Below are 27633 nucleotides of genomic sequence, written 5' to 3'. Positions count from 1 at the left end.
TGCTGTGTGCACAGAAACCTCACTGGTCTAGGAACTCACTGGTCATTGGAAAATCTCGGTCGTCGGACACACAGAGCACTTCTTCAAAAACCCTCAACCACTTACACTAAAACTTAGCACAGGGAAGTAGGGATCGATCCCACAGAGATGGATGCGTAATGAACATGCTTAAGGATTTGGAAATTATTTTTGGGGTTGGCTGCTGCCACGCATTTTTTTGGATTGAGGAAAATAAACTAGACTTGGTATTGGAATCTGCTACGCTAACAGTTGGATCTAGGCGAAACAGAAAACATGCACGCAAACTAGAACGAGACAATCGCTAGATCTAAGAAACTATTCTAAATTACCTAGATCTGGGAAATAAACTGACGGTGGGGACCATGACTGAAAAAGCAAGTACGGACGAAAAGCTGAGAAAACAACTAACTAAAGTACTAACTAACAACGACATCATCTTCTTCAAATCAAATTTCACAAAAACTCAGAAGAAACAGGTATGAAACGTAATCGGAAAACAGAGCAGACTGGATTTAAACGATTAAATGAAGAACAATTAAGAACTAAACAGATCTACGGCTGCTAGACGAAGCAAAACAGAAAGTAAACAGAAAACTCAGAATCCATGCACAACTCGACTTCCCCTGTTCAGATCCAACCTCGGATGCTAAATTCACTCCGGATCCAAGCATCCGACACAAACTCTAGCCAAAAACATTCCATAACTTCAGATTCAACAAACAACCTCCGATCAACAACAACTCCGCAGATCTACAGCCAAATTCCCCAGATCAAGCACCAAAGTGACAAACAGAGATCAACATGCAACTTGCCGAAATAAAAACTTCAAACCACAAGATCAACGTAGATCAACACAAGATAACACAAATATAACAAAAACTAAGAAATGCATAGATAATCAGTAACATCAATAACCAAATCGACTTCCAAAAGTAAAGTTCGAACGAAATAAAGTGCAAAAGAACTGAAAGTAAATTGATTGTATCTTCGCCCTCACACGGACGGTGTTACGACGGACTTCCTCTGAAGATTGGACCCCTTAAAAACTAAACTACCCCAGAACTCCCATTTCCCAAGTGTGTGTGTGTGTTGTGTGTGAGCTAAGAGCGAAAAGATTGTATATGTTGTGTGTTGCATGCTCCTCTATTTATAGGCGTTGAAGTGGGGCCCAACGAGGTATAGATAGACTTTGTTGCCCTCAGCTATTGACTCCCTTCTTCTAGCCTTCTTTTCCTTAAATTCTGCTAACTTCTCCTTCATTCCTTCGCTAGTCCATTTCCTCCAGCATCTCCTGGATCTAGCGATTCTGTCACACACCTGGCTTAAAAACTGTGTTAGACCCAACAGAAAAATATAGTGCTTTTCACCATATAACCGATGCATGAAATTAGCCTTATCAATGTGTTTTATGGAAAGCCTCTTAACTTTTCTCATCCAAGGATTTTTGGCTGTACTGCTTTTGTGCATACTAGGTCTGATAAACTTGAGCCTAGATCTAGGAAAGGTGTTTTTCTAGGTTATCCTGAAGGTGTCAAAGGTTATAGAGTCTGGCTAAGAGATGAACCTGGGTTCAAGGTCATAATAAGTAGGGATGTGATTTTCAATGAAGATGAATTCTCCTGCTTAAGATTGACAAGTAACCCAGATCCTATAGATGTGGATGATGAACCCCTCAATGAGGTGGAGTTCTCAAATACACTCACTGGTGTGGAGCATCCCAGTGATGCTCCAAGTGAGGTGGAGCAGCCATTCTGGAACACTTATCCAGTCTTTACACCTAATGAGACACCTAATGAAGGAAATCCAAATGTGATGTATGATAATCATGCCCAAAATGTTGATGACAATGTGCCTTACATGCATGATAGTCCTGTTAGAAATGCTCCTCCTGTTCCTGCCCAGAATGTGATACATAGCCCTAGTGGCATTCAAAATGCTATTGATAATACTAATTTGCAGGATTATGTGTTATCTAGAGATAGAACTAGAAGAGTCAATGTCAATAGACCTTTTAGGTTTGATGGCTTTGTTGGTTTAGTTGCTCTTATAAATTTGGTTTTCAATGTGTATGAATCTGATGGGGATGAGCCTCTTACTTGGATTCTTATACCTTTGCCTCCTGGTGCATCTGTGGTTGACTGCAGGTGGCTTTACAAACTGAAAAATGAGGTGGAGGGCATTAGGTATAAGGCCAGATTAGTGGCAAAGGGTTTTACTCAATAAGAGGGGGTAGATTACACAAATTTTTTTGCCCCTGTTGTTAAATTCAGTACTGTCAGGATGATGCTTGCTTTGTGTGCTCATTTTGATTGGAAATTAAAGCAAATGGATGTTAAAACTGCCTTCTTGCATGGTGATCTTGATAAGCCCATTTACATGAAACAGCCCGAGGGCTTTGTTGATCCCAAGTTTCCCAATCATGCATGCTTGTTGAAAAAGGCCTTGTATGGTTTAAAACAGTCTTCTAGGCAGTGGAACATCAAGTTTAATACATGTATGCAGAAGTTAGGTTTTGTTAGAAGTACCTTTGATGCATGCTTATATGTTAAGAACCTTGATGCTGTGCCTATTTTCTTGCTGTTATATGTTGATGACATGCTTATTATGGGTCCCTGTTTGAAAACCATAAAAGGTGTGCAAGCTGCTTTGAGTAAGAATTTTGACTTGAAGGATATGGGTGATGCTTAGAAAATCTTAGGGATAAGCATCTTTAGAGATAGGAAAGCTTCTACCCTTGTGTTGCATCAAGAGCCTTATGTGTACAAAATTCTGAAAAAAATTAACATGTTTGATGCTAAACCTGCTTCTGTGCCTCTAGCTGCTGATTTTATGTTGAGTCAAGATCTGTGCCCTAAGTCTGAGACTGAACTTGATGTTATGAAGAGAATTCCTTATACTAATGCTATTGGATCTGTGATGTATTTGATGGTTAGCACTAGGCCTTATATTGCCTATACAGTTTCTTGTCTTAATAGATATATGTCAAATCATAGTCCTGTTCATTGGGAAACTCTGAAATGGTTGCTTAGATACTTGAAGCAAACTGCTAAGTATGGATTATGCTATTCTAAGTGTGATGATGGTGTCTTACTAACTGGTATTGTGGATTCCAATTATGCTAATGACAAGGATAAGAGGAAGTAACAACTTCCTATGTGTTTACAGTCTGTAGGTCTTGCATAAGTTGGAAATCTCAGTTGCAGCATATAGTGGCCCTGTCTACTACTGAGTCAGAGTATATTGCCATCACTGAGGCAATGGAAGAGGCTGTATGGTTACAGAGAGTGCTCTCTGAACTTAAGTTTGTGAAAACTTCTCCTGTTGTGTTCTCTGATTCTCAATCTGCTATTCAGTTATGTAAAAATCCTGTTTTCCATGATAGGACAAAGCATATAGATGTAAGGTTTCATTACATTAGGGATATTGTAAAAAAGAGTGAAGTTTTTTCTTCAAAAAGTGCATACAGATAAAAACCCAGCTGACATGGGAACTAAGCCTTTACCATTACAAAAACTTCTTTTCTGCATTAAGTTTTTGCATTTTGATCTAGGATAGGTTGCATGTCCCGGGGGAGGGGGGGGGAGGAAGACCTCAGCCTTCTTATCAACTGTGGTAAGGGTGATAAGTGGAGGCATGAAGTCCTTTTAGACTAATGGGTGTCAGCCCCTCTGGTGTCTAAAGGCAACCTGGTGGTTTTCAAAATGCTTGTGGACTTAGTCCTTTGGTGCTAAGGAAACTGTCTTGTAGGCTGTGATGAATTAAACCTTAACCTATAGTGCAAGTTGGTTTCCCATAATGAAGTCCAAGGTGAAGTATGTTGAGTATTTGTGGTGGACTTTCATTTGAGCCGGTTATTTGTGTAGCCCATGTGATATTAGTTTGGGCCAAGCCCAATACTCTTACCTCTACCTCCAGATGATGCATGTGTACTCCCACCCGGATCAAGGCTCTGAACCGTTGGATTGTGGTGTGTGTTAGTTATGTGAGTGGTGACTCTTTGAGTCACACACATTATTCAATTCTCTCTCTCTCTAGTCTGAGATACTCTCTCTCTTCTCTCTGTTTACTCTTCTTCTCCGATGGCTTCTCCGGTGGTTTCCTTGGGGTTATTCGCGGTGGTTCTGTGCGATTGACAGAGGTGTTGACCGGTGGAGGCAACTACCTTGGTTGCCGGTTGTGTTGTGAGACCTAGGGTTTGAGTGTGTGAGAGATCTTGTGTGAGATCGTGTTCTTGAGTTCTAGATCCGGTGTGAAGGAGTGTTTGGTGTTGATCTCTGCGGTGTGAGGTGAATCACTTGTGGATTCAACGGTTGCTCCCTTGGATTTAGGTTTCTGGTGAATAGACTTGTTCTATAGGCGGGTGGCTGAGCCACTACCTTGATTGTTCTATTTTCGTTCTTGATATGTGGTTCACTTGATTAACTGGTTTAGATCCGAGAGGATCTGGTTTTGTCTTACTGGCAAGTTTATTGAGTGTGCAGGTTGTGGAGAATCAAGATTTAGCTAGGGTTCGATATTGATTGTAATAGCTAGACTTTACATTCTTTTATTCGAACTTTGTAATCTTGATACTATTAGTCGCATGGTTAGAGTTTGACTGAGCTCTCCTAATGAAGAACAAAGAGGTCTTGGTAAATAGTGAATTCGTACCTAATCTGATCCCTACAATACTACTCCCTCCGTCCCAGATAATTCGTCTCAGTTTTCCATTTCGGTCCGTCCCACATAATTTGTCCCACTTCACTTTTACCATTTTTGGTAGTGGACCTCATATTCCACTAACTCATTCCTACTCACATTTTATTATAAAACTAATATATAAAGGTAGGACCCACATTCCACTAACTTTTTCAACCCACTTTCCATTACAATTCTTAAAACTCGTGCCCAGTCAAAATGACCCGAATTATCCGGGACGGAGGAAGTATTATTTTGCATTGTGTTGACTATACAAGTGTTTTCTGGACGAAAATATGGTATTCCATGTTTGAAGTACATTGACAAAGACTCATTTCATTCGTGATCTTTACTTAATACATGTCACATAAAGCTTGTGGTACAATTAACCTTTTGAAGTACTATTAGTTATGTAAACTTGGAAACGTCATCTTAACCTTTTGTACTACTCCTGCTGGTTATGTAAACTTGAAATCTTTTCTACCAATTTAAACAAGTATAAAACATTTTATATGAATACTGGATTTACCGTAGTCCAAAGTTCTTAATTATTATAAATTGGGATTGATTTCGGTTTGAATATCTTTTAGGCTCCATTTGTTATCATGGAATTGAGCCTGCGGAATTGAAATTGAAGCCTTCCATTTCAAATCCAATCTTTGTTCTATAAAAAGTTTGGATTTGAAATTAAATTACAGTACAGTTCCTCTCCATTCCTCGATTTGAATATCATATCAAAATTTGTCACAAAAAGTTTGTCTTGTTTTTCCACCCGTTCGTCCCATAAAATTTGTCACATTCTTCATATTCCACTAACTCATTCTTTCTCACATTTTATTATAAAACTAATATATAAAAGTAGGACCCACATTTCACTAACTTTTGTCAACTCACTTTCTATTACATTTCTTAAAACTCATGTCCGATCAAAGTGTGACAAAATTTATGAGACGGAGTGAGTACTAGATAATTGAAATTGCAAATAGTTATAAAACCAGCCAATCAATTCTCACATAATAGGACACTTGATTTTGTGCTTAAAGGCATTAAAACCAGCCAAACCCTTACCATTCCCTCAGTTAAAAGCCGTTTTTAGTAATGTAAAATAAAGCATTAAAAAATTCAATAAATCTATGTGACCAAATTTTATACAACCAAATTCTTGTTTATTTGATAAAAAAATAGGTTTATTTATGAATTTAATTAAAATATTAGATACATATATAGTACATGGGAAGTGCATAATATTGTGGTTATATATTTATGATTTTTTATAATTTTTTTATTTTTTTAGAATTATATATGTAACTAGTGCCTACTTTAATTCAAATTTTAAAAATAATAGAAAGAAAATTCAAATATAAATATAAAAAATGAGGTTAAAGGCTAATAAGTCTTTTCAACTTATCCACTTACTATATTTATAATTTTAATATATAACTAATATATCAAATTATTAATATAACTTATTTTAGTTGTACAAAATTTGGTTGTTTATCATTGCTCTAAAAAATTTAGTAGCCACAAATTAATTATAAGACTTCGTCAAAACGGACAAGGTTGATGTAACATATTTATAGGTGCTCTTTCCCATTGATTTCTCTCCATCCTCTGGTGTAAAATGTACAAAAATGCATTTATGATGACGATATATAAAGCATCTTTGCCTACGTATGTAAGAGAATATAATCAGCAGTTTGTGCAATTATTGTAGGGAGAGATAGAGAGTGGTGAATGAAAGTAATCCCAAAATTTGTTTTTATTAACGAAATTCCAAAAAAATTAAATTCAATTGTTATGAATTGGTCCCCCACTAAAATTAAATATCTGCCTATGACTAGTACAACGATTTCATGCATCCCCAAAATTTTTAGTGAACATTTTTTTAGTGTCTCATTTTCTCATTCGTTATTCTGATAGTAGTTAATGGATTGAGGGACTTCCTACTGGATGTGTTGAGTGTGTAAAATATTTTTGAGTTCATCAACTCTCAAGATAGTGATGAAAACTATGCCTCATATTTGCCTGATGTAGAGAATCAAGTTGGGGTATGAATATACATAGACATAGTCACTAGACCTTGTTGATTGATGGGAAATTAAAGTAGCCTTTTAAATTATGTACGTGAATCGGTCGAATTCTGGTATATCTCATAAGATTTGAAATGAAATATTAAGAAGTTTCAGGTTTTTTAGCTGTCGTATATGTGTACAAAGAAAAACATATTTCATTCAAATAAATATTTATTACTCCCTCCGTTCCAAAGTATTAGACTCACTTCTTTTGGGCACATGATTTAAGGAATTGATATTTAAATAGTTAAAGTGGAGAGAGTAAAGTATGAGAGAGGGAAAAAGTAGGGGAGAGAAGAGAGAAGAGAGAAAAAAGTAGGTGGAGAATAAAATAAGATAGATGCTTTTTGCTAAAAAAGGAAACAAGTCTAATATGTTGGGACATCCCAAAAAGGAAAGTTGGTCTAATACCTTGGGACGGAGGGATTATTTTATTTATTTAATTAATTACATAATGCAACACATTTTGCGTATTACTAAAATATGTGGTTTTGTACACCACAGGGATAATTGAGAAAAATGTAAAGGTGGAGCCTATTTATCATTTATGGCAAAAAATGAAACTGAACAATTAATTGGGGACTGATAAAAATGGCAAAAGTGGACAATTAAGTGTTAGCTAGTTGTTTGATTAGTTGTAAAATAAGGTTATATTAAACATTAATCGAAGGGTTGAGGATGAAGAATATTGTAGACATTGCATTGTGATACTTGCTTAATCTGGCTAGTGGCTATTACTCGAAGTCCGAACTCTACTTCCATAAAATGTGGAGTGACCAATTTTTTTTTCAATTTTCTCATTTTCACTATTAATTATGATGGTAGTCAGTGGATTGAAGCATCCTGATGAATGTTGATGAAATTCTTATGGTATAACCAATCCTATTGATTTTAGGGCGGGCGAACACCCATGGATGACCAACGATGGGTCAGTCGACCCTGCTCGACCCTACCTGGAATCGTCTCCGGTTGTCGCATGCATCGATTACTCTTTAATAAGTATAATCTTCTCATGATATCTTTGTAATCTCATGTTATAGTCCAAACATAAAAGTTCATCTCGAAAACAATAATTTATCGTGGGGAAGAGTTCATTTGCTCTATAAACTCCACGTACACTTATGGCCTTGTACAACCGATTTAGGATGGACAACATTGAAGTCCTACCATAAAGTCTTAACTCCTAGGAATAAACCCTCAAAACCCTAATCTTGGAGTATTCAATCAATTCTCACATAATAGGGTACTTAATTTTGTGTTTAAAGTCATTAAAATCAGCCAAACCCTTGCCATTCCATCAGTTAAAGCCATTTTTTATTAATGTAAAATAAAGCAGCGGAAAAAAAAATAGTAGCCACAAATTAATTAGACTTCGTCAAATCGGACAACGTTGATGTCACATATATATAGATTCCCCTCTTTCCCAGTGATTTCAGTCCTTCTGGTGAAAAATATACAAAAATGCATTCCTGATGACGATATGTAACTTGTAAGAGAAAACAATCAACAATTTGTGCAATTATAAAGGGTGAGATAGAGAGTGGTGAGTGAAACTATGAAAGTAATCCTAAATTTGTTTTTATTAATAAAATTCCAAAAACAATAGAATTCAATTGTTATGACTAAAAAAAATATCTGCCTAAGACTAGTACACCGAATTCATGCATCCACAAAATTTGGAGTGAACATTTTTTGTTTTTCTATTTCCATTTTATCATTAATAATTCTGATGGTAATTGGTGGATTGAGGAACGTTCCTACTGAATGTGTATCAACTCTCAGAATGGTGATGAAAACAATGTCTTGTACTCCCTCCGTCCCAAGATAAGTGACTTGTATTCCTTTTTGGCGTGTCCCACTATAAGTGACTTATTTCCATTTTTAGCAAAAAGTCATCTCTCTTACTTTATTCTCCACCTACTTTATTCTCTCTTCTCTCCTCTACTTTTCCCTCTCTCATACTTTACTCTCTCCACTTTAACTTATTTAAATATCATTCCTTAAATCCCATGCACAAAAGAAGTAGGTCACTTATCTTGGGACGGAGAGAGTATTTGGCTTATGTTGTTGATATACTCCGTATTATATATAATTATATAAACACCTTGACCCTGTTAATTGTTAAGTAGTGGGATGGTAGCCATTTAAATTATGTAAGTGAATCGGAAGAATTTTGGAACGTCTCATAAGATTTGAAAACAAAATATTAAATTAAGAAGTTTTCGTTTTTTTACTCGTCGCATATGTGTACAAAGAAAAACATGGAGTATTTCATAAAAATAAATATTTGATACTCCCCCATCCACGAAAAATGGGACACGCTATGAATGACATGAGTTTTAATGTAAAATAGGTAAAGAAAGAGAGAAGGGAAAAAAGTGAGAGAGAAAGTAATGTTAATGGAATGTGAGGTCCATATTATTAGTAAGAGATAATGGAAAAAATAAGAGAGATTGTTTAAAACTTTCCTTATTTAAACTTGGTCTATTTTTCGTGGACAACAAAAAATGACAAATGCAGTCTATTTTTCGTGGACAGAGGAAATATTTATTTTATTTTCTTGATTTCATAATGTGACACGGTTTGTGTATCACCTGAGCACGCCATTTTATACACAGATAAGATAATTGAGGAAAATTAAAAATTTAATATTTCATTTTCAAATCTTTTGTGACTCTAGAAATTGACCAACTTTGTGATTTAAATAAATATCATCTCTTATTTAATTGCTGAAAGTTTTTGGGGTTAAGTAGAAAAAACATACTCTAATTATTAATAGGAAAAGTTATAAATAGGTTCTTAATTATGTTTTGTGAAATTTGGTCTCTAAATAAGAGGTGAAGAAGCAGATATTAAATAACGAAGGAAGACAGTATAGAGCAAGAAGAGAAGAGTAAGTTAGATGATTGATTAGTTGTAATATATAGAAGGTTATGTTAAGATGGATCGAAAGACGAAAGGTTTAGGATGAAGAATATTGTAGACATTTAAGGGGGTGTTCAGGTTGCAATTTTGTATTCCGGGATTAAATATGTAGTGTGTTTGTCTGTTTGGTTCATGAGATTCAATACCACAATTCAATCCTAGATAGACATCATGAATAATTAGTCATAGTTAACCTCCTATGACTAAAATAATCTCACAACTTTATCCTAGATTGTATCTTGATACTCCCTCCATCCCGGAGTATTAGACTCACTTCTTTTGGGCACATGATTTAAGGAATTGATATTTAAATAGTTAAAGTGGAGAGAGTAAAGTATGAGAGAGGGAAAAAGTAGGGGAGAGAAGAGAGAAAAAAGTAGGTGGAGAATAAAATAAGATAGATGCTTTTTGCTAAAAAAAGAAATGAGTCTAATATGTTGGGACATCCCAAAAAGAAAAGTTGGTCTAATACCTTGGGACGGAGGGAGTACTATTTTATCTAGGAAACCGAACACCACCTTACTTGCTAAATCTGGCCAGTGGCTAGTACTCCAAACTCATGTTTCCATAAAATGTGGAGTGACCATGTTTTTTTCCAATTGACTCATTTTTCACTATTAATTATGATCGATGTTACTCAGTGGATTGAGGCTTCCTGATTAACGATGGTATAACCAATCCTATTGTTTTTAAGACAGGCAAAGACTCATGGCCCCGCTCGAACCTACCTGGAACAGTCCATGATCATCGCATGCATTAGTTACTTTTAAGTTTTAATATACTCTTTTGTTGATATCTCAGTAATCTCGTGTTATAGACCAAACATGAAAGCTCATCCAGAAAATAATATTTTCATGGGAGAGAGTTCAATGCTTTAAATAAACTCCACTCTTAACTTAAAAAATAACTTATCTAGAACCCTGTCGAAACGGACAAGGTTGATGTCCCATATGTATAGATGCTCTATTTCCAGTGATTTATCTTCCGGTGAAAATTACACAAAACTATCAACAATTTGTGCAAATATTGAAGGGAAAGATAGAGTGTGGTGAATGGGGATCATCCTTAATTTATTTTTGTTAACAAAACTGCAAATATTTTTTCAATTGTTATGAATTGGTCCCCCACTAAAAATAAATATAGAAGGCTAAATTCAAAATATTTTCTTCAATTGTTATGAATTGTTACACCACTAAAAATAAATATCTAGCTAGGAAGCGTCTATAAAATGTGGAGTTCAGTCCATGCATATCCACACCTACACAAAAGAGAGAAAATAAAAGAGAGATGGAGCAGCTTCAAACCAAACTATTCGAAGCTGCAACACGAAATTCCATTACTTCACTTCAACAACTACTGATTGATGATCCATTAATCCTCGAGAGATCTCTAGTTAACCGTTTCAATGAGACACCTTTGCACGTTGCAGCTATGTTGGGTCATGTGGATTTCGTTCGAGAAATCATAAGGTTGCAGCCAAAACTAGTGAACGAGTTGAATTCGCATCTATCTTCTCCTCTGCATCTCGCAGCGGCTAAAGGCCATGTCGGGGTCGTGAAGGCTCTTCTATCGGTCGATAACCAGGCGTGTTTGGCCCGCGATAGGAACGAGCTTTTGCCGGTGCATTTGGCAGCGGAAAAAGGCCACGTTGAAGTTATGAAACTGTTGCTTGAAGCTCGACCGGAAGCGACGAGGGTTACGGCTTGTGGAGGAGAGAGCATCTTGCATTTGTGTGTCAAAAATTACCAATTGGAGGCTCTTAAGCTAATAGTGAACAGTGTGAGAAATGCCGGTGACTTCATCAACTCTAGGGATAATGATGGAAACACTGTCTTGCATTTAGCTGTTGCAGAGAAGCAAGTTGAGGTATGATATATACAGCCCTAGACATCATTAATTAATGAGATAGTAATCCTTTAAGTTACACTCCCTTTGTCTCATTATAAATGATACATTTTTTATTTTTAAGTTGTCACATTAAAAATGAAACGTTGTCTAAAACAAAACTAATTTTCTCTCTACTTTTCCCTCTCTCTTGCTTACTCTATCTTCTTTAACTCACAAAACAACACTGCATAAAATCTCGTGCTGAAAAGCAAGCGCTTCATATTTATTGAGACGGAGGGAGTATTTCTTTTGCCCTACTCTAAGTGTTGCATTTCTTATATAATAATGTGATTAGTATTTGAGCTCTCTCTTTAAACTTTTACCCTTTAATATATTCTCTATTCATATTGTGTGTCTTAAAATTTTCATATTTTTCATTATTAATATATTCAAATATTTTAATAAATATTTTATCGAAATTATCTATTCAATATATCTATATTTTGGCTATATTTAGATTAAAAAATGAGGGTCTTGTTAGGTTGAGATTTATCAACCTAATTGAGAATTGAGATGCAATCTCAGCCACTCATCCAGAATATTTGTGAAATGTCAACAACATGTAGTTTATGTCAACAGAGGGGCATAATTGTAATTTTATTACTTTTTTTTATTAATTTTTATTAATTTTTTTTTTATTTTTTTTAACTTTTTTTTTGTTTTTTTATTATTTTAAAAAAATTTTTTTTTTTCAACTACATATACAATTCATGTCAACTATACATCAAATGTCAACAACTTTATTCAATAAATAATATTTGACATGAATTGTACATGTAGTTGACATTATATTGTGTAGTTAACATGAATTGTATATGTAGTTGACATGGATTATACACATAGTTGACATTATATGTGTGTAGTTGACATGAATTGTGTGTGTGGTTGACATGGATTGTACACATAGTTGACATTATATGTGTGTAGTTGACATGAATTGTATATGTAATTAAAAAAAAAAAAAAAATTAAATTTTTTAAAAAAATAATAATAAAAAATTAAAATTAAAAATTAAAAAAATATTTATTGAATAAAATTTACTATGATATTACCATTCTGCCCTTTCATAATTAATTAATCTAAAGATATTTTCCATGTGGAAAAATGTGGACCGCCCATTTAATAAAAATGAGTGACTGATATTGCATCTCATTTCTCAATTAGCATAAAAAATCTCAATTGATCACAATATAGTGGTTCAACGTAAAACTATCTTAAAATAAAAACATGAAAACTTATCAGTTTGAAGCACAAAACATATTAGTTGGGAGCAACTAATGTGTTTTGTGTTGTCAATTGATAAGTTCTCATTTTAAGATAGTTCTCAACTGAATCACTCGTTACCTATTTATTTTTTTATACATAGTTAAGTAGAAAAAATGTTTCTAACGTCCGACTATTATTTGTAGTAGGAAGGATGCCTTGTTCCAAGCTAATATAAAATTGTTATTTAACCAAACAATTTTATCAATTCTCTAAATTGTGATTGTGTTTATTTGAAATCAGACTGTGAAATTTTTGGTGAGCGTGGATGCAGTAGACGTGGATGCAAAAAATGAAGATGGTTTAGCACCAATAGATGTTCTTACAGGAAGCAGAAGAGATGCGAGGGACCCCGAAATTGAGTACTTTCTTACACATGGTGATAAGCCAGCAAAGAAGAAGGAAAATAAAAACAGTGTGAATGGTTTGTTTAAGCAACATGCTGTTTGGCTTGAGAAAGAGAAACAGACATTAATGGTGGTGGCTTCCTTGATTGCGGCCATGACTTTTCAAGTTGGAACTAACCCTCCCGATGGTCTTTGGAAAAAACATCCTATTCCAATGAATGCAACAGACGCTATTGATCCTGATGTAATCGAACCTGCATCCAAAGATTCCACTGTCGATTATTCTAGCGAATTCTACATTTGGAACACAGTAGCGTTCATATCGTCTCTAAGCATCATATTGCTTTTGACAAGTGGATTGCCAATAAGGCGTAGGTTCTTTATGTGGATCCTTATGGTGATCATTTGGATCGCCATCTCAGCCAGCGCAGGGAGTTATTTATCCGTAATAGTGTATTTGAGAGTGGTAGAAGGAGGCCATGATCCGTATACTCTAGAAGACCCGCAAGTGTACACTTTGCTTGTGTGGGTCGGATTGATGTTTCTCCTTCTCCTTGGTCACACCATCCGTTTGATAGTGAGGGGCCTTAAAAAGCTTGGAAAGGGAGTGGTCAAGTGTACACGCTCTTTGTGCTAGCTGATTGCTACCAATCCATCACACAGTCGCAGCGCCTGCATGTTTGATTTAATTGTTAAATCTATTTTCTTTTTATTTTGTTGTTATTTGTCGAGCAGAAGTTATAAGCTCCACTTTGGGTTTTCTTTGCCGCTTCTTACCCAAAATGCATAATAGAGTCGAACCACATAGGGTTAAATAAGTACAAATAAGGGCATTGTACTCCCTCCATCCTACAAGAGTATGCACTTTTTAAATTTCGAATCTATGTTCTCTAATGATGTGAGGTTCATTTTACACTAATAATATTTTGGATATTTTTCATTTTATCTCTCTTACTTTATCAATGTGCATTAAAACACGTGCCAATTAAAAGTGTATACTCATGTGGGACGGATGGAGTATTTTACCTATCTTAGTATTAAAATATTAGTTTCTTCATCTCTAATTCTCGCACATGTGGAGACATAACAAGTCATCTACGATTCTATGGAAAATCAAACGGAAAGGTTTAAACCCTTACAATTCATGTCATAGGATATGCTTTCTTTTCCTTGATTTAAATGCATTTTTCATGCAATATGAGTTTTAAGCGCGAATTAAATTAATAAGAGAGATGTATTTATTTGCTTTGTTATCTATTGCTGCAAACTAGCATCATCAAAATATGTCACGTACTTTCTAAGTATAGAAAGCTCTTGATTATGTCTAAGGATTAAAAAAACGGGGACGAACTCATAACCTCGAATGGAATAATATCTTAACAATATACATACTCAAAAGAAATATTGTTTTAGCTTAAGTGTTTTAGAGCGAATTCTTAATGATGATAATCGAGAGAAGCGAGGTAGGTATTGAGAAACATGGTAAACAAACGTAGATAGAATTGGTTTTTAGATTTCAGTGTATTTTTTCATGTACAGTACATCCTAATATATAATATAGGAGAGGAATACAATGTAAATATGGAAGAATATAATCCTATTTCTAGACATACCAATTTCATATTAATGCTCCAATATTTTCCTTATATTCAGTGATTTGCCTTCCTCATTTACGGTAAATGGTTTCCTTGATTATCTCTTGACACAAATGACATCATGTATAGAGACACGATGCATTCAAGCACCATACCATCAAACATTTGCCATCTATGATCACCACTCATCGTCATCACCACTCAATCTGCACATTTTTAAAACATATGCATGACTGAGTACTTGATGACACATGCCAAAATATAAAACTGGTTTTGTCAAGACATCACTAAGTGAGCTCGGAATTTATCTTAAAAAGGTTTGAGTACACTAAAAACTTTTCTTTTGTAAATTGTAAATGGCAAGTCTATTCTCCTGAGCATCCATCTACCATATCTGAACCGGGAATGTGGTCACATTTTAAGTCACTATACCGGCCAACTCGAAGGATGATGCCTAATCTCATGTTTTGTAGACTGTGAGTAAGAAGGCCACACTCAAACCCATATTCGATCAAACTAAACCGGTCCATAGGGACACTCCCTTTACTAGACAACCATTTTACTAGACAAACATATAGCCATTGCTAAAAATAAAATATGGCAAGACAAAACATGATTGGAATTTATATAACTAAAAGCATACTTGAAAGATATTGCTTTATTCAATACTCCCTCCGTCCCATAATAATTGACACTCTTTTCATTTCGGTCCGTCCCACAATAATTGTCCCACAATAATCACGAAGTTGGTGCAAACGACTACAGTGGCGGAGTACCATGCCACATTCGAACGTTATCTCAATCGTGTAGAGGATTTGACTGAATCTGCCTTGGTTCCGATCTTTATTCAAGGGCTCAAACAACCACTCCAAGAAATGGTCGAACTGCAGCAACCAGATTCGTTGGTAGAAGCGATGGCTTTGGCGCTGCGCTTGGCGGCAACTCAGGAGGAGCGCCAACAGCCGTCTTGATCCTTCTCTTGCAGACAATGGTCAACGAGGGAGAACCGGTTGTCAGCAACCACCGTACTGGGTCTGCCCCCCACTTTCAGTGGTGCGATCATTCCAAATCAGGCAACCGACTTGCAGGGCTGGGAGCCAGACAGATCACGGGTACAATTAGGGTATCTAATGCTAAGAAATCGGAGAGGTCTCACCGAGGACTGTGTTGTCATTGTCCAGAAAAGTGGGTACCGGGTCACATTTGCAAAATGAAACTTCTCTGTTATATGGACGATGACCTCGACGACCCGCAGGATGACAAATCGGGAGATCAATTTTCGGAGGACGAATTGATTGTTGCAGACTTGTCGCATTTACATGCGCTAGATGTTCGGGGAAGCTCGAAACCCTTTATTGTACAGGGTGCGTTAGAATCAACATCAATGAAAGTTTTGATCGACACAGGAGCGACGCTGGATTTTCTCCACCCTCGCATTGCAGAAACCTTACAGTTGGAGCTCACTCCGATTCAGCCGTTTCGTGTGCTAGTAGGTAATGGAGCCTCGTTGCTTGTACTCATATATCTCTTAGGACGAAATTAACTCGGGTAATTTATTTTTGGTGGATCAACATATTCTCGCCCACCATGGGCCGGATGTCATCCTGGGAATGAAATGGTTGGAATCCTTGGGGAAGATTTCCACAGACTTTGTTGTGGAGAAAACGTTGGAATTCACCAAAGAAGGACATGCGGTATTTTTACGGGGCATGGTTCCAGGCCCCAGGCAGATATCTCTGCACTCTTTATCCCTACTGACAACACAGGCGTCCGAACATGAGTTTTACGAGATCGTGCCCTTCGACAGTGGGGTGCAACCTGGAGAATCCAACGCGCAGGAAACGTTTCCAGGTGACTTGCCAGCCATGATATTGGAGATGTGGGAGGGATACTGTTCGGTTTTTGAGCAGCCGTACGGCATGCCACCGTCATGATCATTTGATCATCGGATTCATCTCTTGCCCAATACAAAGCCGGTAAATGTGAGGCCTTATAGGTATCCGTATTTTCAGAAGGCATAAATTGAAAAATAAGTGCGTGATATGTAGGAGATAACTGAAGGCAGATTTGTGACGAGAGGAAACGGATTAGACGAGAAATCACGTGAAGCAATCAGTGTTGGATCCCCGCACAATTTGTTTTGCCTCAAAACACTCAAACTTGTGCATTAAACGCACTAGTATTAACACTCGTGCTACGTACGAGACATAAGCATTTTTAATAATGAATACAAAATATAATGAATACATAGAAAATACGTGTGAGTAAAGATCAAAGCGTAAAAATGAGATTATTGGAATAAACAATGAGCTCAACAAATATGATCAACAAAATATAAATATTCATATATATGTACCAAAACTTAGAAACAACAACAAACCAGTAGTTTCTAAGTTTTGAAAAACTTCTGTGTAAACAATATTAACATTGGAATCAATGATGTAAAATAATATTTAATTCAACACAAAAAGTTCAAATTACAAATTAAATAATTTAACTATGTTGTCTTGATGAAAAAATAGACATACCTCATATACATTATTCTATTACTGATCTCATTCTCCGTATCGTAAATGTACAATTGAGCAAACTTTGGGAGGAGACTATCTTCTGGCAATAAACTACCCATTAAGTGGTATTCTGGCCATGCAAACGAAAAACAAGTGGAGAATAACCAGTGTTCGTACTATTATCAACTTTACCTCCCATTGAGGTAAATCCAAACATCGAATTATATGACCGGATGTTTTTCCAATAATGAGCACTTTTTGAGTTTTTAGAGAATATATTAACAGATATAATCCTCGAGGAGGAGGTATCATATTAGGAATCTAGAAATTCCCATTCATATAACAACCTGAATATATTAGGTTAGTAACATTATTTGGTTTTCCAAGACGTTCCTCCAACCAAAAGTATGCACCACAATATGAACAATAGAATAAAGCATTACCAATATTCCAGTTTTCTACATAAGAAAAAAAAAGAAATTATTAACAAAATAGAAATATGTTAAAAATAAGAAATTAAATGAATTTATCAAGTGAATATATAAATAAAAGCATTCAAAATTAGATTTTAAAATTTTCAATTTCTTTTATAAAAATACTTAATCAATAGACGAACAAATGATATTATCATTACATGAATTAGGTTTATCAAGAATAACATCACTCTTAGCTATTGAACTTTGAATTGATACACCAAACCAACATTAACTACACAACAATAAAATAAAATTAGTAAGTTGAAACACTACAAAATATGACTCAAGATATGATTAAATATTTACCATACAATAATATTAATAAATGAAAATAATAAGTAAAAACTTATAAATATTTATTTCTCAAGTTTTTTTGCTTTTAATAAATACAGTAAATAAAATCAGGCCCAATAAAATTTATGCACCCAAAAGATATTTTTTACTGCCCAAATTAAGTAAAAAACAGTCCAAAGATGGATTTTAATAAAACAGCCCAAATAGATTAAAAGAATGGCCCAAGTGTAAATTAAATAAGAGCCCAAAAACAATAAAAGTGGCCCAAACGTTTTAACTACAATTAATCCAAAAACCCAATCCAAGTAAGCATTAATATGTAAAATGACACATTATTATCAACAAATTGTGCAATTATTAGAGTAAAATTTCTCCTATATATGTTTCGTCCCACTCAACATGTCGAGATTTCTTTTATTTTGTTCACTCAATATGTCCGCTTCTAGAACAAATACGAGTGGAGTTTATAGAGCAAACTGATAATTTATGCTAAAGGCATGTGGAGTTTTGTGTTTAATGTTCTTGATTTTAGGTAAAGAAAGTTGTTACTCATTTTCTTGAATCTTGATCCTGTGATTATTGAATGATCTTGATTTATAGAGCAAACTGAGAGGGAGAAAGACATAGATGGAACAGGCTTCTATATCATATTTGCCTAATTCCATTGTGAATTTATGCTATAAACCAACAACTTAGGCTGAATAAAGGCAATAAATCAAGATCATTCAATAATCACAGGATCAGGATTCAAGAAAATGAGTAACAACTTTCTCTACCTAAAATCAAGAACATTAACACACAATATTGCAGATTGTAGAGTATCTATTCGAAAATGACAACATAGATATCAATGCAAAGAACTCCAACGGCCAAACAGCAAAGTCGCTTTTCGAACAAATCCAAAACCAGGTACAAAGACACTCAGCCGGTGAAGTGGCTGACCAAGAAACGGGACTCCTCCATAATGGTGATTGCGACTTGCGATCCTCATAGCAACCATGGCTTTCCACACAAAGCAGGGGAGGCCGTGATGGCTTACAAAAACGGACGCGCATTCAAGAGGTTTTGACGAATATGATGCATTCACATTTTTAAAGAGGTCGTAAGCAGGGAAGAACAGCGTCGAACAGATCAAATTTGTTGAGCCTCCACATTTTTAAAGCATTGTCTAGCATGTCGACGTCGAACGTTTTCTAGATTCATTTTTGTTGAATAATCTATTTCTTCCCTAAAATTAAGATGCTAATTAATTAATTTATACTACTACTATTATTTTGCATTGCGTTGACTATACAAGTGTTTTCTGGATGAAAATATGGAATTCCATGTTTGGAAGTACATTGACAAAGACGCATTTCATTCGTGATCTAACCACTGCAGCATCGCGGACGATGGTTAAACCATCGTCCGCGCCCGATACATCGTCCGCGGACGATGCGCGGAGGATACCCCATCGTCCGTCGCATCGTCCGCCGGACGATGCGACGCGTTTCCGTTTTTTTTTTTAATTTTATTAAATTTTCAAAACCTATATATACCTCTCATTTTCACTTCATTTTTCACTCTCTTCACTCTCAAATGCACACTACATTTTCTACATTTCAAGCAAAATGGATTCCGGAGATTACCCAAATCCGAATAGTCCGATGTTCGGTGGTGCACGATGGCCGGGTACAGAACCCGACGAATACCGGCCATTCGACACCAACACCGAGTACGATCCCGACTTCAGCACCGACTCGTACGGGCTGTCCGACATGGAGCCTTCTCCCCACCGTCCCTCCGCTGCCGCCGCGCACCTCGCGGCCGTCCCCGCCGCCGTCACCGCTCCCTCCGCTGCCGCCGCCGCTGCGTCTGGCTCCGCCACCAAGAAGAAGCGGACCAAGACACGAGCCCACAAGTTGCCTTCAACGGAGGTGTGTGAAGAGTTCGCCCCGGGAAGGACGAACTACTCCGACCCCGAATCCATCGTCTTGACGAGAAGTTGGATTGATGTTTCGGAGGATCCGGTGTTCGCCAACAACCAGAAGGTGACTGCATATTGGGAGCGCATCGCCGAGAAATACAACGCGGCCAAGCCGGCGTACGCCTACAAGCGCCACAGGGAGCAGCTCCGCAAGCACTGAGATCAAATAAAGAAGCAGGTAAATTTGTTCGCGGGGAGTACGAGAAGTGCGAGAGGGAGCAGGGCAGTGGAGAGAGTCTCTTGGATGTGCGGGACAAAGCGATACAGTCGTACATGTCATTGTACGGCGATACAGTCCCGGACAAAGCGATACAGTCGTTGGTGGTGTGATTCCCCCATCGACGGCGACGAGTAAGAGGGCGTCGAAGCGCACCTTCGCTGATTATACAAGTAGCGAGAGTGGCGTGTCTCCAATGGACCTCAACAATCCGATGTTCGAGGATGAGAGTTCCAGCACACCAATGTCCTCCTGGCGTCCCCCTGGCGTCAAGGCTGCCAAGGGCAAAGGCAAGGCCACATCCTCCTCCGCTGCGCCGCCTGACCAGGCCCCGTCGCCGACCCCGAGTTCGACTGCGGCCCATGCCTACTCGGATTTGGCGGCCTCCTCCGACTAAAGGACGTTGTTGGATGCGCACACCGCCCTCATGCAGACGACCAACCCGGCTCAAATCGAGTCCATCCAGCGGATGATCGATGGCCTCAGCCGCAAGTTGGGACTACTCTAGACTAGCCTCCTTTTTTTTTGTATTTAGTGTTTTTTTTTTATTTCTTATTTTGTAACTTTTTTTTAATTAAGTAAATTTAGAAATTCCCTTTAATTATGTTGTTTTTATTTGTTTATTTTTATTTACATTTGCGAACATAAAAATATAAATACAAAATAGAAGTAAAATGCTTAGGGCGTCGCTTAAGGCGGGCTATAGTCAGCCCCACTGCAGGTGGAAGAGGCGGAGGATAAAATGCTGATGTGGCAGTGCATAGAGCGGGGCTTAGGGCGTCGCATAGGGCGCCCCATTGTGGATGCCCTTAGTTATGTTAACTTGGAAACGTCATCTTAACCTTTTGTATTAGTTATGCTAACTTGAAATCTTTTCTACCAATTTAAAACAAGTATGAAACATTTTATATGAATAATGATTTACCGTAGTCTAAAGTTCTAAATTATTATAAATTGGGATTAATTTGGGTTTGAATCTCTTTTAGGCTCCATTTGTTATCATAGAATTGATTCTGCAAAATTGAAATTGAAGCCCTCCATTTCAAATCCAATCTTTGTTCCACAAAAAGTTTGGATTTGAAATTAAATTACAGTACAATTCCTCTCCATTCCTCGATTTGAATATCGTATCAAAATTTGTCACAAAAAGTTTGTCTCGTTTTTCCACCCGTCCGTCCCATAAAATTTGTCACATTCTCCATATTCCACTAACTCATTCTTTCTCACATTTTATTATAAAACTAATATATAAAAGTAGGACTCACATTCCACTAACTTTTGTCAACTCACTATCCATTACATTTCTTAAAACTCATGTCCGATCAAAGTGTGACAAAATTTATGAGACAGAGTGAGTACTAGATAATTGAAATTGCAAATAGTTATAAAATCAGGCACATTCACACATTGCGCACACACAACACTACACATATTACAAGACCAATTTTTCTCAGCTATCTGTTTTTCACTATTAATTCAGTGTTATAGACAAAGGTAAAACCTCAACTCCTATGAATAACCCCTCAAAACCTTAACCTCGGAGTGCTCAATCAATTCTCACATAATAGGACACTTGATTTTGTGCTTAAAGGCATTAAAACCAGACAAACCCTTACCATTCCCTCAGTTAAAAGCCGTTTTTAGTAATGTAAAATAAAGCATTAAAAAATTTAGTAGCCACAAATTAATTATAAGACTTCGTCAAAACGGACAAGGTTGATGTAACATATTTATAGGTGCTCTTTCCCATTGATTTCTCTCCATCCTCTGGTGAAAAATGTACAAAAATGCATTCATGATGACGATATATAAAGCATCTTTGTCTACGTATGTAAGAGAATATAATCAACAGTTTGTGCAATTATTGTAGGGAGAGATAGAGAGTGGTGAATGAAAGTAATCCTAAATTTGTTTTTATTAACGAAATTCCAAAAAAATTAATTCAATTGTTATGAATTGGTCCCCCACTAAAATTAAATATCTGCCTATGACGACTAGTACACCAATTTCATGCATCCACAAAATTTTTAGTGAACATTTTTTTTAGTGTCTCATTTTCTCATTCATAATTCTGATAGTAGTTAATGGGTTGAGGGACGTTCCTACTGGATTTGTTGAGTGTATAAAATATTTTTGAGTTCAATATCAACTATCAAGATATAGTGATGAAAAACTATGCCTTATATTTGCCTGATGTAGAGAATCAAGGGGTACGAATATATATAGACCTAGTCACTAGACCTTGTTGATTAATGGGAAAGTAGCCATTTAAATTATGTACGTCAATTAATTCACGTACATAATTTAAATGGCTACTTTCATAAGATTTGAAATGAAAAATTAAGAAGTTTCAGGTTTTTTAGCTGTCGCATGTGTACAAAGAAAAACATATTTCATTCAAATAAATATTTATTCTTTATTTTATTTAATTAATTACATAATGCAACGTAGTTTGTGTATTACTAAAATATGTGGTTTTGCACACCACTAGGATAATTGAGAAAAATGTAAATATGGGTATATTTACCATTTATGGTAAAAAGTGAAATTGGACAATTAATAGGGGACGAACACAACAAATGGCAAAAGTGAACAAAAATTTGCGAAAGTGAAATATGAAAAATATTGTAGACATTGTATTGTGATACTTGCTTAATCTGGCTAGTGGCTATTACTCGAAGTCCGAACTCACGCTTCCATAAATGTGGAGTGACCACTTTTTCTCAATTGTCTCATTTTCACTAGTATTAATTATGATAGTAGTCAGTGGATTGAAGCATTCTGATGAATGTTTCTGAAATTCTGATGGTATAACCAATCCTATTGATATTAGGGAGGGCTGACACCCATGGACGACCTACGATGGGTCAGTCGACTGTGCTCGACCCTTCCTAGAATCGTCTCTGGTCGTTGCATGCATCAATTACTTTTTAATATAATCTTCTCATGATAACTTTGTAATCTCTTGTTATAGTCCAAACATGAAAGCTCATCTCGAAAACAATAATTTATCGTGGGGGAGAGTTCATTTGCTCTATATACTCCACGTACACTTATGGCCTTGTACAACCGATTTAAGATGGACAACATTGAAGACCTACCATAAAGTCTCAATTTTCCCATAATAGGGCACTTGATTTTGTGTTTAAAGTCATTAAAACCAGCCAAACCCTTGCCATTCCCTTAGTTAAAGCCTTTTTTTTTATTAATGTAAAATAAAGCAGTGAAAAAAATCGAACAATGGAGATCGAACAATGACTATACCTTGTATTTCACTATTATCTTGTATAACAAATCGAACACCACCATAATGGGTAGTAACTTTGGTCTGCATAATCAAACATCCATAGTATCCTCCAAACAGTTGTCCATTTGTTCCAATAGTGTAACTGACATCGCTTAAAGACACGACATGTGGAGACGTAGCAAGTCATCTACGATTCTATGGAAAATCAAACGGTAAGGTTTAAAACCTTACAATTCATTTCATGTCATAGGATATAATTTATTTTCCTTGAATTAAATGCATTTTGCATGCAATATGAATTTTAAGCACGAATTAAATTAATCATTTTGAGTTATGAATTTATCTGCTTTGTTATCTTATGCTGCAAACTAGCATCATCAAAATATGTCAGCATGTACCTTCTAAGTATAGAAAGCTCTTGATCGCGATTAAGGGAGGATTAAAGAAGCAGGAAAGAAAAAGGAATATGACACAACTTGGATATAGCTCGAATTAATAGAAATATCTTTAATAAAATCATAGTACCATCTCGTCAAATACATAACCTCGAATGGAATAATATCTTATCAATACACGAACTCAAAAGAAATATTGTTTTATTTTAGAGCGAATTCTTAATGATGGTAACCGATAGAAGCGAGGTTAGTATTGAGAAACATTGTAAACAAACATAGAGAGAATTAGTTTTTTATGATTTAAGTGTATTTTTTCATATACAATCATCCTAATACTCCCTCCGTTCCTTCATAGTTGAGTCATTTTTCCATTTCGGGAAGTTCCCTCATAGTTGAGTCATTTCCATATATAGTAACTTTTTCATCTTTCTTACTTTACTGTCTCTTACTTTATTCTCTCTACTTTATTCACTTTTTACTTTATTCTCTCTACCTTTTCTCTTTCTTACTTTTTAATCTATTTATTTAACACATTCAACATTCATTTCTTAAACTCCGTGCCGAAAAATTCTGCCTCAACTATGAGGGAACGGAGGGAGTATATAATATAGGAGAGGAATACAATGTAAATATGGAAGAATATAATCCTATTTCCAGTCATACTAAGTTCATCTTAATTCTTCAATCTTTTCCTTATATTCAATGATTTGCCTTCCTCATTTACGGTAAATTTGCCCCTTTCCTACAAAATTCCTAGCTCTACCCCTAGTGTGGTGTTCGTTTTGTTCGTCGTCTTTCCTTAGAAAATTTCCCTTGATTTTAGATCGTCGTCTTTAATAAGATCAGCCCGAGCTTCCTATCGCCCATGGCCCAACACTCGAGTTATTTATTGGCCCAACGTGAATAATGGCTACCCAAAATCTTTTTACCCTATTTATTATCAAGCCCAAAATTAAGTTCCATCCTTGGCCCAACATTTATCAAAGAGCAGCCCCAAAATGGACTCTCATTTCCATCGGACTCCCTTATACTCCCTCTCTGTCCCACTAGAAATGAAACGTTTTCCTTTTTGGATTGTCCCATTAAAAATGAAACATTTCTTAAAACAGAAATAACTTTATCTCTACTTTTCTCTCTCTCTTACTTTACTCTCTTTCTTTAACTCACAAAATAACACTACATAAAATCCTGTACCAAAAAGCAAACGTTTCATATTTATTGAGACGGAGGGAGTATATCTCTATCTCCACCTCTTCTTGTCAATTCGGAGACGGTGCACCGCCTTCTCTCTTCCTGACCAAGTCCAAAGGAAAATGGGCTTAAGAAATAAAATCCAAAATACGCCTTGCATTCTTTAGCTTATGGATATACAAAAATACTTTCAGTTTTAACCTTTGCCTTCACACCTGATGGTTAACCAAGTATCTATTGGTGACATTTCACCTAATAAAATCTCAATAACATATGTATCTACCTCTGGATCCTTCAAGAAAACTTCACATCCTTTGCCATTTGAATGCTTTTATTCGGCGTAATATGAACTTGGGTTCTTAAAAATAATCGGGCCACACTATCGACGTCCTTTCGAGAATAAATAAGAAGATAGAAAATATTTAGGCATTACAGACTATCCATGAATTTAGAACCTGCGATTTCTTTTTAGTTGAGATTGAATGCAAGACAATGCTTGTGGGAAAGGTACTTGATGTTGGATTCGTATTATTATTGTAGTACGGTAAAACTTTTAATTTGGTTAAATGTTATTTAATTTTATTCGAGTTTTATTTATTTATTCAAGTTTTATTTATTTGAAGTTTTATTGATTTGATATTTTTATTTATGAAACAGTATTTTTATAAGATTTTGGTATATCGGATTTCGGTAAGGCATAACGTAAAAAACGGTATGGTATCAGTATTCATTATCAGCTATACCGAGAATTCGGTAAAGTAACAAAATGATATTTTCAATACGGTATTATACCATACCGACTCCGAATTATAGAAATTAATTCTTGAATTCACCTAATTCGACGTCTGCAAATACACAATCCTTGATTTATCTGCATGACTACATGAGATGGTTCACGACTTTCTCGTTATTTCGAATTCCATGACTTCCAATTCCATCCAAAAAAAACAAACTTGAGCATCCACAACATAGGTAAAAAGAAAAGGTCTCGTGGACGAGACTAGAATGAACTAGGAGCAATGTGCAAACCAAGTCCGGTGAGGAGATGTCGGGGCCCCAGAGTGGAGGGGTTAAGCAACGGGTGCAGGGGGTCGGAAGCTGGTTCGCGGCATCGTGGGTCGAAGGCGATGAAGGCTAGAGGCAGGGGATGAGGTGGAACAAGCCAAGAGCCCCCACACCTCCCCCGATGGTAAGAATACTTTATATGGCTTTTGTGGTTGAAAGCTATACATGTCGGCACTACCCACTTCACGCTGAAACAATTGGAGTCAAATAAGCTTCTCATTGAATATCTCGAGCATGATATGGGGTTGTCAGTACGCCGCTGCAGTAATTTTTATTATGATTTTTATGATAAAATATATTTGCATTTTCTCTATTTTTTCCTATTTCTTTTCTTATTATTTCCATTACAAATACATAAAATTAAATTATATAATTAATTTACATAATATATTATTTTTCCCTAATTAATCAATTTTAAGATTAAATTTTTTCTCCTAAATCGAAAAGATGGAGTCAGACGTGTCATATATATCTTTAATTATTTAATAAAATAATTTTCTTATTTTTTAAAAAGTAAATATGTGTATATTTTTAATTATGTAATGAAATAATTTGATCAATCAATATAATATAAAAAGAAAAATGCAAAAATCTCTTATTCAGAAAAATAAAAAGTATGTGCCTTAGTCTCATATTCTAGATAAATAGTGAGTTTAATTTTAAATTCTGAAAAGTCAACTAAATTTATTTTTTCTGAAACTTCTTATTTTAAGAGAAGGAATGTAAATGCCTTTGTGACCTACTACAATAAGTTAACAATATTTAATCGGCGAAATTTGAACATACAACAACTAAAAGAAATTATTTATAAATATGATATGGATTGTACGCCTACCCAAAAGAAAAACTACCAGGCTGGCACCATTTTCAGACACGCGAGTAGTAAAAAAAGTTGAAAATTTCCTCAGCGACCTCGACATCAGCATACAATAAATTTAAGTAAGTGTATGACATAAGTTTTAATGTAGAATTGGTAAATTAAGAGAGCAGAGAAAAAAGTAAGAGATATGGAGAAAAAGTAAGTGAGAAGTAGTGTTAGTGGAATGATGTGTAGGATATTATTTGTTGAAATCTTTCCATAAATGAATGTGCTCTATTTTTTGTGGATGGTCAAAAATGGTAAGTGTGCTCTATTTTTTGTGGACAGAGGGAGTAGGATAGATGGAGTAACACATTTCTTCTCACTTACTTTTCCCTCTCTTTTACTTTTTCCTCTTTTTAACTTTATTATCTTTTTAAACTCCGTGACGGAAAGAAATACCTCTATTACTATGAAACGGAGGGAGTACAAGTGAGATTGAGAGATTCACTACTTCTTTCTCCAGATTCTCCAACCTTCTATAAAGCGACACAACTCTCACCTTCACCGCAAACAATCAATCACAGCCACTGGCGGATCTAGGGGGGCAGGAGGAGGCGGTCGCCTCTGCCGGCCGTTCAGAGAGTCTAAACTTTCCCTTGAATCGAGTCGTAAATAGCATATCT

At 35.9% G+C, this 27633-nt stretch overlaps 2 protein-coding genes across 2 annotated transcripts; both read left to right on the top strand.

Moving 5' to 3' along the window:
• Window positions 1-2805: 2805 nt before the first annotated feature.
• LOC125210216 (secreted RxLR effector protein 161-like) lies at window positions 2806-3674 on the top strand. The gene is made up of 3 exons (XM_048109786.1): window positions 2806-3161; window positions 3206-3424; window positions 3572-3674. Exons 1-3 carry the CDS (start codon window positions 2806-2808, stop codon window positions 3672-3674), a joined length of 678 nt encoding a protein of 225 aa, XP_047965743.1.
• A 7262-nt stretch (window positions 3675-10936) lies between these two features.
• On the top strand, window positions 10937-14132 carry LOC125211256 (ankyrin repeat-containing protein BDA1-like). The gene is made up of 2 exons (XM_048110985.1): window positions 10937-11561; window positions 13089-14132. Exons 1-2 carry the CDS (start codon window positions 10983-10985, stop codon window positions 13827-13829), a joined length of 1320 nt encoding a protein of 439 aa, XP_047966942.1. The 5' UTR covers window positions 10937-10982; the 3' UTR covers window positions 13830-14132.
• The last annotated feature ends 13501 nt before the right edge of the window (window positions 14133-27633 follow it).

The sequence above is a fragment of the Salvia hispanica genome, chromosome 3, assembly GCF_023119035.1.
Source record: "Salvia hispanica cultivar TCC Black 2014 chromosome 3, UniMelb_Shisp_WGS_1.0, whole genome shotgun sequence".
NCBI classification, from domain to species: Eukaryota; Viridiplantae; Streptophyta; class Magnoliopsida; order Lamiales; family Lamiaceae; genus Salvia; species Salvia hispanica.
This window is presented reverse-complemented; position numbering and strand designations above follow the sequence as displayed.